Genomic DNA, 13348 nt, shown 5'->3' with positions numbered 1-13348 from the left:
TTATCATATTTAATTGATAAACCTAATTCATCTTGAGATCTAGTTCAAGACTTCAAATATATTATATCTTGCACTCAAATTTTTTTTTTTCCGCATAAGGAACAAAATAAAAAGCAATATACATAATGTAATCCAGCAACGTAACCAATTTCAAACATGATTTTAAAGATGTAGTCAACGTTTGATAAATTTTATAATGTAGTCATTTACAGAAACAAACGGTTAGAAAATAACAGAAATCGTAGAAATCAACTACTAGCCAGTTTCAGCTAACAAAAACTTATCGCGTGTAAAATAAACGAAAATTAATCCCAGAAAACTTGATATTGCAACTATTTGAACAACAAAAAAATAAAAAAATATTATGGAATAAATCAAGTTAACATGTATTAAAACTATATTATTTGACTGCGATCAAAACGTTGACTACATGTTTATGTTCAATCGATTTTAATAAAGATTATTGTAATAATTTGTTAAATAACTAATAAAAATATTATTATTTGTGGCTAGATTTGAAACTTAGATGAAATATTTACTAGATTACTATACCAATCTTTCAAGTGATTTAGTCTGTAATTTTTCATATATATATATATATATATATATAGTTTTGCTTCAATGCTATATAAGATCATAATAAATGCGAGTCTATGAGAAAACATGTGGTGCGTGAAGCGAGTGTATTGCACGAACCACGGCCAAAAAGTTACCTTATATTCACGCGCTGCCTAATAGAGACCGTAACACGCGCACGAAATCTTAAAAGGAATCAGGAAATAAATGAGAAAGATTGAGAAGATATATATGTCATGTGACTTTAGAGAGCTCGCGTAAGACCAAAAACTAGGGAACAAAAGTCTTTATACCCTCTATTCTCTTCCTTCAATACTGCTTTGATATGCATTGCTTTGTTTGAGTGATTATTGGAGAGAGAGAAAGTGAGAGGTTAGAGCCGGAGGAACCCACCTCAGTGTTCGCTTTCTATCATACATATTGTTGAGCGAGGGCTTTAGAGAGAGAAAGAGAGAGTAGAGATAAAAAGAAAGCTTAGAAAAAGACTCTAAAGAAGAAGAAGAGTAGAAAGATTTGATGATATGGTTGTGGTGATGATCATGATGGAGAGAAAAGTCCTCAAAACTATTTTAACACACACATATAAAATAAACATAAACAGCTAAGCTAGGGTAGCATATACTAGGTGAGATACATAAAAAGAAAAATTCTATTAAATTAAATACAGAAGAAAGGTCGTTATTGCATATATGTAAGAAATTATCCTTATTCTTTATATTAATTTAATATATGTATATAAAAATAATACGGCCTTAAGTGGGACTGTGGGAGCTAGCTGAGTGTTGGGATCGTCTGGTGAGAGTTGGGTATAAGTCTGCGACTGTCGACTCTGAGCTTATATCTCTCTGGCCTAAATCTAACATATATTACACATACATATTCTACATGCATATATATATATATATATATATATATGCGTATCTCTCTCGGCCCAGCATAGAAAGAAAGAAGGTCTCTGTGTCTCTCTCTTCCATAAACGAACTTTTTGGGTCATAAAGCCAGAGTCAGTGCTTCTCGCAGAAGAAACAGCAAACAGCAGCTCTTAGTCTTCTTAGCACAGTCACGGCAGAGGATAGAAAGCCACCCAACCCACCGAGCAAGACAAACATCTCTCTCTCATTTTTTTTTTCCCTGTTTTGTAAATTATTTAAATATATTTCAGCGTGTTATTAGAAAGAGAACACCAATCCCCTCTTTCTCTCTCTTTCTCGAACAATCTGTCTGAGAGACAATCTCAGAGAGTAGTACCCCACAAGACACACACTTGTTCGGTTACGCACATAACACCTACATATCCATGATTTAGTACTAGTCCCCAGCCCAGACACACAACCCAACCCATATACCCAAACCGAAACCCAAACCCAACCTAAGTGGTAGATCTCTGGCAATCGTGACTTGCAGTTGTGGCTACTGCAAGAACGAGGCTTCAGCCCTCAGACTCCGGCGCCTTCGCTGACTGGGTGGCGTCCTCCAGGCCCTCCGCCGCGCCCGACGACCTCTCCCTGGGATTCAATGGCGGATCCGCCGGGTGGCCCGCCGGGCGGAACTACAACCTCCCGCCGGAGATGGGCATGGTAGGCCTCCGCGACGTGTTCGTGGTCCCCCACCACCCCCATGGAGTGATCCCGCTGCTCCCATGCCTCGACGACGACAGGCCCCGCCCCGGAATCCACCTCTGGCAGCAAACCCAGAGCCAGGCAGCCGGCGGAGGAAACCCTAATTTGGTGGGAGTGGGTTCAGCGTCGGCGGGAACGACGACCTGCCAGGACTGCGGCAACCAGGCGAAGAAGGACTGCACGCACCGGCGGTGCAGGACGTGCTGCAAGAGCCGAGGCTTCGAGTGCTCCACCCACGTGAAGAGCACGTGGGTCCCCGCCGCCCGCAGAAGGGAGCGCCAGCTCATCACCTCCTCCGGCTCCACCTCCGGCGCCAAGAAGCCCAGGCTCATCCCGTCTCAGACCACCACCACCTCCCACACCTCCACCTCCAACACCACTCCCCCGAGAAGCTTCGACACCAGCTCCAGCAACCACCACCACCAAGGTCCTCGACTTAGGGTTTCCAGCGCTACAGCCACGTGTACTGTTCTCTGACGGTAGTGTGCTTTGCAGACGCGGCGGGGATGAAGGAGGCGTTGCCCGGGCAGGTGCGGGCTCAGGCGGTGTTCAAGTGCGTCCGCGTCACGGCGTTGGAGGACGGCGACGACGAGTACGCTTACCAGGCGGTGGTCAAGATCGGAGGCCACGTTTTCAAAGGCTTCCTCTACGACCAGGGACTCGAGAGTTCCGCTACCCCAGCCGCCGCGGCGGCGGAGACTTTCCCTAACATCTCCGAGCTTCATTTGGGCGGAGGAAGGGGCAACCCCGCCGGAGCTTCGTCGGCGCCGATCATCGACCCCTCCGACGTCTACGCTTCTTCTTCCGGCGGCTTCCTTCAAGGAGGAGCCTCCACTTATGGTAATCAAATAAACTGATTGATATCAAAGAAGAGTTATAGTAATTATAAATATATATATATATATATATATATATATATATATATATATATAGAAGTAGTTTTGATTTTTCTTTCCGGGTATGTCACAATGTGAACATATAATATAGCACATCTTGTTTCTTGTGCTCGGCAAAGAAGCAACATTCTAGTGTAAAACTTTTCTCGTTTTTGGCCTATCTATATATTGCTAATCATTTACATTCCATTGTCTGCGCTAACTATTAGTATTATTTTTTCAGTAACATATGTTTCTCCGTGTTCATGGCTTCTTCTGCTAGAATCACAGATAGCTTTTCCTTGCTGCCGTTTCGATTTACTACTAAAGAAGTCGCCTGTAGATTGAAAATAAAAATATAAATCAAAATTCACGAGTAGTAGATATTATTCAATGTGATATTTATTTAACCTATTCGCTTTATCGTAGCTGGTGAACCGTAGGTAGCTTTCTTTTCCATCACAAGAGCTGTTGATATAGTGCTAGTGCTTCCCTAGGTGAAATCTACAGTGTAAAGTTATGCTTTTTTTTACCCATCATGTATATATATAAACGCCTTCAAATTATATAAAGCTAAATATTATTTTATTTATATTTCGTTGCTGCAACTTTGTCTCTGTTTGTACCCGCTATTATACTCGTGAGCTTGACGTCCATTTCCTTCTTTCTTCCCAAGGTAATTTCTATATTTAGAAAAGACTTTTACTCTAAAACTGATTTTCCTTGATAATTATTTTGTCAAATGGTCATGGAACCTCAGTGCCTAATATTACGGCTCACCACATGGTTGTCCCTGTGACTGATGTGATTAGTTCAATTTTTCATCCTCAGCCTTTTTGAGCAAATAAAAACTTGGACAATCATAGTGCTTCTTATTTAGACTTTAGCATGAGAAGTGGTTGTGATGTCACCATCATTTGTTAACCAAGTAATAACAAATATATAATTTTCTCTCTTTGGCCCAACTTTTTGCATTGTAAACTCAAATCATATATTATGTTCATATATATGTATACTAGTCTTGTGATTGCATGCGTTCAGATTCTATTGCATTTTCCCCCTCTTTCTTTAATTTTTTCTTTTATTTTTATATTACTAAGGGAACATCTGTTTAGAATTCATTTGATGTCTTTTAACTTTTGAAACTTTAAATCCATTTAATCAATGCATATTCTTATGATCTATATACGTAATTTCCTTATTGTATTCATTCCTTTATTTGTTTTAACCTCATAATGACTGGTACTTTTTTGCTATTTTTTAACTACTACCGAATTTGATACATACAATGTATGGACACTAAGCCGTATTTTTGCGTCTACACTGAGACAGATGTTCATAGCAAGAACCAAGAATAATATTAGCAATTTAATAACAACAATTTTTTTTTACCATCACGATATAAGAACAATATTGATTGCTTGTATAGATATAAAACAATCATTTGTGCTTAGCAGGATAATGTGTGGAGGATAGGTGTGTTTTGGCGTTGTCATTAATAATTTATTTTTTGTTTAGACGCTCGAGGCATGGGTGACTTCCCTTGCATACAAATGTTGACAATATCTGATTTAATTAATCATAATAGTGAAGAATAGGTTATGTCTAAATTCAATGCTTGCTTTTTTTTAAATTCAATTTTCCCTTTCTTCCCATATGCTGTCCCCCTTAAATAATGTACTCAAATATATATTTTATTAATAGTTGGATATCACCATGTGAATTGCATTAACATCGAATTGTTTTTATCTATATTGTATGCTAGCTAATATTACATTTTAAAGACTTATTTCCTTCTATATTCCTTTGGATGTGTCTCTATAGAAATACCGGTATAAAAATGTCAATATTAATTCTCACCCGTGTCTAGGTACTGTCTGATCTTTTAGGCATTTTATGCGAATGACAAGTCATTTTTAATTCCCATTGTAAGATTACAAAGTTGCAGTATAGTGTGTTGGCTAATCTGATCAGTTCTTTTTTTTTTTTTTTTTTTCACAATTTACTAAGAAAGAGTTGATGTTACTAGTCTTTCTGACTCAATAACATCAGAATTTCTGGGAAACAAAGATTCTTGAGTTTGACATGTATAACGACTAATTTCTGTTATCTAGATACGCATGGTTGTTTTATAATGGATAATCTTTATTTGTCCATGTATGTTATAGTGGAAAAACAAAAGATATTTTAGTTGTTTCTGTATTTTCTTTTGTCAACTGAAATCCACTAGTTTTTCGTTTTATAGTCCAGTTCATTATGTGTGTGTGTGTATATATATATATATATATATATAGTTGGGACTGGGAGAAAATTTGGTTATACTCGTCAGTAAGAAAAGAATTATAATCTTTAGAAGTAAAAATGATTGTTCAAGTCTTGATCGAATGTTTCTTGATCTTCTTGCAATGCATATCTGTTTCGTATCTACTTAGCATATTGTCTGTAAAATTAGAAGTACTGGTAAAAAGGTAAATTAAAAAATCATTTTCTCCTGCACCTGGCTTCTGAAGTACGTTAAATTTTAAGTGCTATTTTTGTATAGAGTTCATTCCCATCTTGCTTGCATTGCATAAAATCGCTAGGATTCTGATGATGAATGTTTATATCTATGAACGTCTTTATTAGGAAAGTCTGCTGATAACAAGTAATACACCATATTTCTTGTGTTCTTGTGGATATGCCTAGTAGCAATGTGGTCTTGGTTTAGATTTTTTGTATAGTCTGTATGGATTGCAATGCTTGAGAAAATATTTATCCTGGACCTATGAGTCCGTTCTCTTAAATTACCAGTGTTTTTCTCTTATCCTTTACATAGATTGGCAGCATTGCTAATATAGACGTGTATATGAGCTAGTCTTTAACTAATATAAGTTTAATTTTATGCTTAATACAATTCACGTATACTATCTATCTACGGTGAGCTGCTTAGGGTCCTATTGTAAATGCGATGTATGTATGTATGTATCCTATTTCGCAGTCTATACGCATGTTTTATTATAATTATAATTATTTCATGAAGACATATGACTTGCAACAAACTTGTGTGCAAAATTTAGCTTTAGATTTTAGTCAAATTTAGGTAACGCACACTAAGTCCACTGTTACTGTGATGATGACAAGCACTTTAAGTGGTGTAAGGTTTTGTTTTCAGCTTTGTTATGCATACAAATGTGTGGTTTCAGTTCAGGGCAGCTTGACCGAATGAGATTCTCAGTATCGGTCTAGTCATTGTACTTTTACTTTAGCCTTTCGATACATTTGGTGATTTTCTGCCAAATTGTTATACGGTTACAATTTAATTCTATCGAATATACATCAATATATTGCATGTATATATTTTTATTAAATTAGTTCTCGTTTCTACTGTGGCACTGCTGGTACAGCTTGCTAGGAATTACATCACAAAAAGTGACTGTTTTTTTATTTTTGGGATAATAGATATAGAAGTGTGATACATTTATTTATTGTCAATATCCATGTGTGTATATTATGTGATGTTGATATTATTTTTGTTTCTGGGATTTTAAGCGGTCTTGATATATTACAAAAAAAATGCAAATAGTACAAGCATTCAAGTATATACAATTATTTAGTGCCCAATATGCGGGAAAACTCGACTGTTTATAGATAAACTAGGGCAATTCGAATTCACTTGGTCCTTTTCTGGTTTAGTTATACGATTCTCGTTTGCGTGTATATTTGAGCGTGTTAAATAAACATTGATTGTCACTCGTTACCTGTTTTGGGTGATAAATTTCTTGATGCAGCGATGAACAATTAATTCATACCTTTATTACTCATCCTAAAAGGTGAAGAAATGTATTAAATGCTTCTGGAAGTGCCCGTGTTAAACAAATAATATATTTTAGTATTTACTGGGAAAAAAGTACAGAAGTCTGTAGCAAGAAGAAAATAATGAAGTCGTTATTAATTGCGTTTTGCGTCTCCATGCAAATCTCTCGAAACTGGTATGTGAAAATCCACCATGTTTTATCTATCTTGGAACTCTTTAATATCCTTCCTTTTAGTGGCATAATTGATAGGTCATGATTATGGGTTCTTTCGTGTATTTTATTTTTATTTTCTTTCAAGAATCATAAGATTCAATTCTTTGGTAATGCGAAAACAGGTCATAACTCACGACGCCTAAACAAATTATTTATTTTGAAATTTGTTTTGTTTTTTTTTTTTTTGTTTTTGTTTTTGTTTTTTTTTGGGTGTGTTTCTTGTGTGTGTGTGTGTGTGTGTATGTGTGGGTGCTTTATGCTATTGCCCTAAACCCTAGAACCTCGACTTTTATTTAATTTGCATTGGGATGGCCAATAAGACCATTGAAGAATATCATCTTTTTATCCTCTGCGTCTCTTATATGTACTTGTATTCTTTCAACCGGGTCATTATTGATCTGTGAATAGCTATATTTGCAACGCGTCTCAAAGACACTTACAATTGTCTCTCCTCTCTGATTGGATTTTAAAGAGTAGTTGGGACTCTCTGGAATTGTACGAACATTGTCGTTTAAGAGGGTTTTTTTTTTTTTTTTTTTCTTTTTCTTTTCCCTTATAGCTATGGAGGAAGAATCTCACCTGTTTCCAAAGCAACTATTTCTACCCTTTAGCCGTGGATTTCTCTTTCAAGGACAATAATTATATCCAGCCCCATAAATATATGCACAAATCTAAAGTGAAAATTTTCTCTTTTTAAACCTATTGGGAAAGAAACCAAAATGCCAACGATAGATTCTATATATGGTAATTGGAATGATTTTGCAGCTTATGTTTTGACATTTATATTTTTTGTTGTTGGAATTTAGATGTACAAGACTGTACATTGATCAGAATCAAAACTCTTTATCTGTATTTTATGTTCTGAGGGAAAAAAAGCTATTTCTCCTTACATCTAATGTATTGTCAAACTTACCTCTAAAGAAGAGTGAGAAGACCATCTTGAGCAAAGTCTGAATTTGAATTGTGCGCGAATAAATAACTCTCATCAAATTTGTATACACGTAACAAACAGAAGCAGATTTCTACTTAAGGGCTATTTTGAGAATAGCCGAATTGACTCAACAATATTAAGGGACTAGTCCATGTTTCATTTTAATAAGTAAATAGTACAACTTTAATAGACGACCTAAACTATCCTTATCATCTACAACCTCCCTTAACCCTAACTCCTACCCTTCTCACCGCCGCCCCAAACCTCTCCGACGACTCCTCCATCACATCTGCCGCCACCACGCCCTCCTGCTCCAGGTTCTCGAAGTTCCGGCGAGTCCAAAGATTGGATTTCTCGCATAACCGTTTCACCGGCGAGATTCCGGCGATCGAGCTCACTCGTCTCCCGAGACTGCTGATTCTCCATCTCGAGTCGAACCGGTTCGACGGAGGCCTCGACGAAGCCTCCCCGCAGAAAAAGAAGAAGAGAAAGAAAAATATCTGATTTTGTTGATTCACTGTAAATTCGCGAATAAGTTAATTTAATTAACGTACTAGAGTGAGTTAGGTTAATTAATTCACTGATTCGTGAAAGATTTGAAATTCACAAAAAATTTACAAAAATAAGAACTTAAGTCAATTGATATTCAAAGCATTCAATTAATTAACCTAATTCCTAATTCAATCATTTAGTAAACAAACTATACTCACAAAAAATCAGAACCTAAGCTAATATTCAACCAATAAGTTAATAAATCAACCTAGCTCACTCCATTACGTTAATTAAATTAACCTATTCGCGAAGGAAGTGAGGGCATTATGGTCTTAGCCGAATATATGAGTTATTTGCTTAATAAAATGAAACTTGAGCTATTCTCCCAATAAGAATGACAAATTTGGTTAGTTACAACAAATTTCATTTCTACTTATTCATATTTTGATAAATAATTTTGCAATAGTGTGAAACTTTTCCAATCCATTTATGCAGCTATACTCAAAGTTTAAAATGTTCGCAAATTTTTGGTAATGTGTTGGAACAAGTTTTTTTTTTTTTTTTTTTTTTTTTTTTTTTAGAGACTAAACTACTTACTTGAAATGTATTTTCATAAATATAATTTCAATATGGCTGTCAATAGTATAGGAGTATGTATTTCACTCCACTTGGTACTGATGTATTGATGTACGCAGGGCCGACCCAAACTAATATGTAGCCGTAAGCAAGAGTAAAAAAATTAGGGTTTTTTAAACATATACAAAAAAATTAGATATAATAGCTTATTTTCTAAAAAATTCGAGGCATTTAAAAAAAAAAAAAAAAATTGAGGCCTTTTTTTAAAACTTTTTTTCACAAAAAATTTGCAGCCTTAAGTCTTTGCTTAAGTGGCTTACCATTTGGGTCGGCCATGTATGTACGTCTTTCAGTTTCAAACTACATTTCTAGCCATTTGTGTGTCTCAAGTTAACCTCATTGGTTTATATTTATATAAATATGGATTTTTATTATATTCTATTGCATATTTGTTTGTCGATATTTCTATTGGCCAGTATCTCTTGTCAATTTTTTTTTCATCAACATATTTTTTTTCATTATGTTTCTGTACTTTTTCCGTTCGTATTTTTATTGGTGGTCGGAATTTTTGTGATTTGGAACCATCGAAAAATCAGCGATCAACGGTATTTTAAATTCTGAACATAAATTTCATAAAATGAAATATATTCGTTTTTTTAATTAACTTTAACTTAACTTTCAGTTCAAATTGTGTGAAATAATACCTTAGTACTTAAATTTATACAAAGTAATACACGATTTTAGTTCTACAAATTCTTACCCTAACATTAGTTGACTATAACTTGATTTCTATAGATATTGTTATCATTATAATGTAATACATGCGTTTTTGTAATATATGCGTTTTGAGCGAGAATCGAGATTTGTTCTCGGGTATTTTGATGTTGTTTTTGTAGTATTAGAGGCTAAGATGAGTATTTAGAGCTTATACGAGTGAACTCAGAGCATTTCCGAGCGATTTGAAGAAGGCTGAAAATGTTGAAGTCGACACGATGCGTCAACTAGTCAATGCATTGCATCAACAATGTGTCGCGTTGGACATCCAACGCGACGCAAACATCCAAAACACAACAAAAACTCACGCAACCGTCGCGTTGAATGCAACATGTTGTGTTGGAGACGCGTAGCGTTTTTAAAATTACCGTTTTTTGAGCTACTCTTGACGTTTGGATCATATCTATGGACCCATAATGCTTCGAAAATACTCATCAAAACAAAATATAGTCTTTGTTAGGTCTAATTTCATGGAAGACACATGAGATTAGAAAAGAATTGCTAAAGCTAAGTTTTTGGGTTTTGAGATTGAAGAAGAGCCATTTAAGGAACTTGATGCTTTGGGAGAGAAGAAGAAGAAAAATGAGAGGAGCTTGTGAGAACTCCCTCCATTCGCATCATCTGTATAGCTACTGCATAGTCTCATCTTTCTAACTCTTCTTTTATTTTTATTTGAGTACTTGAACTCTAGTTTGTTGTCATTATTATTTTAGTTTGAATCTTGTTTGGTTGATTGAAGATAGCTAGCTGATCTTGATTGAGACTATTTGAGATTGTTGATCATGATCTGGATTGTTGATTGGTGATTATATAGATAGATGTCTTCATTTAATGATGAGCTAAGCATTTTGCAGGGGTGCGCCGCTGTGTTAATGTGGTTTTTCGCACAACATTTGTGACGTGTGTCCCACGGAAGATTTGCTTTCATACGACGTGGGAGGGGGCTATTTTTCCTTAGTTCCAAGGACTATAGGTACCGAGGGTTAGGGACCACAAGGTTTCTATTTCTACAGTTCTTTAGAGAGACAACCTTGGGGCTAGAGGCGACTTCCTTTGGCCCCAAAGAAATCGAGGCAGATCGGGACGAACCCGATATGCCAAGATTTCTTAGGGTCCTTAGGAAAGTGGTCCTATGTGGTGAAAAGCCTTTGGAAAAGGTATCCGCAGAGAGATCAAGGCGAATATGGATGAACCCGATAGGCCAAGATTTTTAGGGGTCCTTAGGAGAGTGGTCCTAGGTGGTGGATAGTCTTCAGGAAAGGTAGCCATGAAGAGATCAAGGAGAATGAGGACGAACTCGATAGGCCAAGACTTGTAAGGGTTTTTAGGAGAGCTGTCCTAGGTCTGTTGGATGGTTAGACTCCTCGTAGCTCAATTTTTTAAGGTAAGAGATGAAACAAAGTGGTAAAGAGATAATAAGTGAGATGTTCCTCTTTGCGAGACGATAAGCTAGTCAATACGGTTCAACAAGCCTCTAAGCAATTCTAGAAGGTATTTGATGAAGCATTTGTGATGCCATGATGTATGATATGGAAGAAAATGAGAGATGGTGTGAAGAGTGATTTTTTCCTCTAATTCTAGAGAGAAAGGATGGGAGATGTAACTTTGTTTTTCCGTGAAAATGGGTTTTATAGTGGCACGAGTTGTAGATCTATGGAGAAAGATGAAGACGTGGGTGAGGGTGAGAGACATGGTGATTTTGTGTAAAAAGATGGAGATTTATGGTTATGGGTTTATGGGAAAAGATGGAGAATGAAGAACAAAGGTCGTTTCTTGATATGATATGAGAGAAGGAAGAATGTTCTTGGTGTAATGGAAGTCTAGAGATAGTGATGGTGCTAAAAGGTGTGATGGGAGAGAGAGAAGTGAGCGTTTATATAGAGTTTTGGTTTGTAAGTTGAGGTTTCTCCTATGTGGTGAAAGAAATGATTTTTATAAAGTTTCTAGAGTGTAGGGGTGTCCTAGATGGGTAGTCGAGCCCACTTTGGGTGAAAAAGGAGTGGAAAATGAGTTTGGAGTCATTTTGGCCATGGAAAACAAAGTTGGCCGAGTAGAGGCCATGACCGAGTCACCGGTCGGTCATGGCCGAGTGGAACAGGCTGCCAGATTGGGTTCATGATCGAGCAATGACTCAGTCATGGCCGGTGGGAGCTCTTCCCGGGTGGAGGCCATGAATAAGCCACCGGTCGGTCATGGTTAGGTGAAAGGAGTTGCAGGGTGGAGGTCACGAGCAATGACTCGATCATATGGTGATAGGTGTGTTAATCATGAGTAAAATTCCATCTCTCGGATGGAAAACTGACGAGTCCATTTTCGTCGACAACATGGCCCAAGATCAAAGACACTAAAATAAATAATACATGAATAAAACACTAATTTTGTTTTAGACAATATTCAAATAATATTAAACAAGAACTAGACAATGAGTTACAAAGAATAGGAAAAGCTAATGGTGGTTTTTTTTTTTTTGGAATTAACATAACATCTATTTATAGAAGACATTAGATATTTAAGATCCACTAATCTAGGAACTAAATGAGAGTGGTAACCATTACCATACACGAAACATGCTATCTGAGTAACAAAATAAAATAACAAACTAATAACACACTTAATAAACTGCTACGACTAACCACTAAATGAAGATTTAGGGATTCAGAGAAAAAAAAGAAGCCTGAATAATGAATTACATAGAATAGACATACAATAATCTGGATATATATAACCCTGATACAACAAAACAAAACGGGAAATAAAGGAAAAGGGAAATAATCCTAAAAATAATAATAATAATAATAATAATAATAAAAATAAAAATAATCATTATAATAATAATAATAATAATGACAAATATATATATGCTAATACCCCCCCTCAAACTCACGATGCTACAACAATAAGCATTGAGAGTTTGTCAACTTAGAAGCGGAAGTGCGAAGTGGAGTGAGCCTTCGTGAATAAATCGGCAATCTGAAGAGAAGAGGGAACATTGGCAATGTGATCGTACTAAGCAGTAGATGATAGCGGGTGTAATGACAATCAATCTCAATATGTTTGGTTCGCTCATGAAAGATTGAGTTACGAGCAATCTGAATGGAACTCTGATTATCACAGTATAAACGGCGTAGGATGATGAATAGTGACACCCATATCAGCAAGTAACCAGCGTAACCAAACAATCTCACATCTAGTCGCAGCCATAGCGCGATACTCAGCTTCAGTGGAGCGAGAAATAACATGTTTCTTCTTGCTCTTCCAAGAGATGAGTGAATCTCCAGGGAAAACACAGAATCTAATGGTGGACTTGTAATCCATAAGATCACCAGCCCAATCGTCATCAGAGTAAGCGCGCAACTTTAATGAAGACGAGGAGGGAAACAATAGACTCTGAAACTGAGTACCACGAAGATACTTGAGAATGCGCAGAACGGCAGCCCAATGAACTGTGGTAGGAGCAGTGACAAACTGACTGACAATATGAACAACATGCGCAATATC

General features: G+C 36.5%; 1 protein-coding gene across 1 annotated transcript; it reads left to right on the top strand.

Moving 5' to 3' along the window:
* Positions 1-1346: 1346 nt before the first annotated feature.
* On the top strand, positions 1347-3278 carry LRP1 (Lateral root primordium (LRP) protein-like protein). The gene is made up of 2 exons (XM_089601922.1): positions 1347-2622; positions 2691-3278. Exons 1-2 carry the CDS (start codon positions 2145-2147, stop codon positions 3050-3052), a joined length of 840 nt encoding a protein of 279 aa, XP_089458048.1. The 5' UTR covers positions 1347-2144; the 3' UTR covers positions 3053-3278.
* Positions 3279-13348: the final 10070 nt, after the last annotated feature.

Source organism: Urtica dioica, chromosome 11 (assembly GCF_054948205.1).
Source record: "Urtica dioica subsp. dioica isolate 48M chromosome 11, U.dioica_male_clone48M_v1_H2, whole genome shotgun sequence".
NCBI classification, from domain to species: Eukaryota; Viridiplantae; Streptophyta; class Magnoliopsida; order Rosales; family Urticaceae; genus Urtica; species Urtica dioica.
The sequence above is the reverse complement of the archived record's forward strand: the minus strand, read 5'-3'. Positions and strand labels throughout refer to the sequence as shown.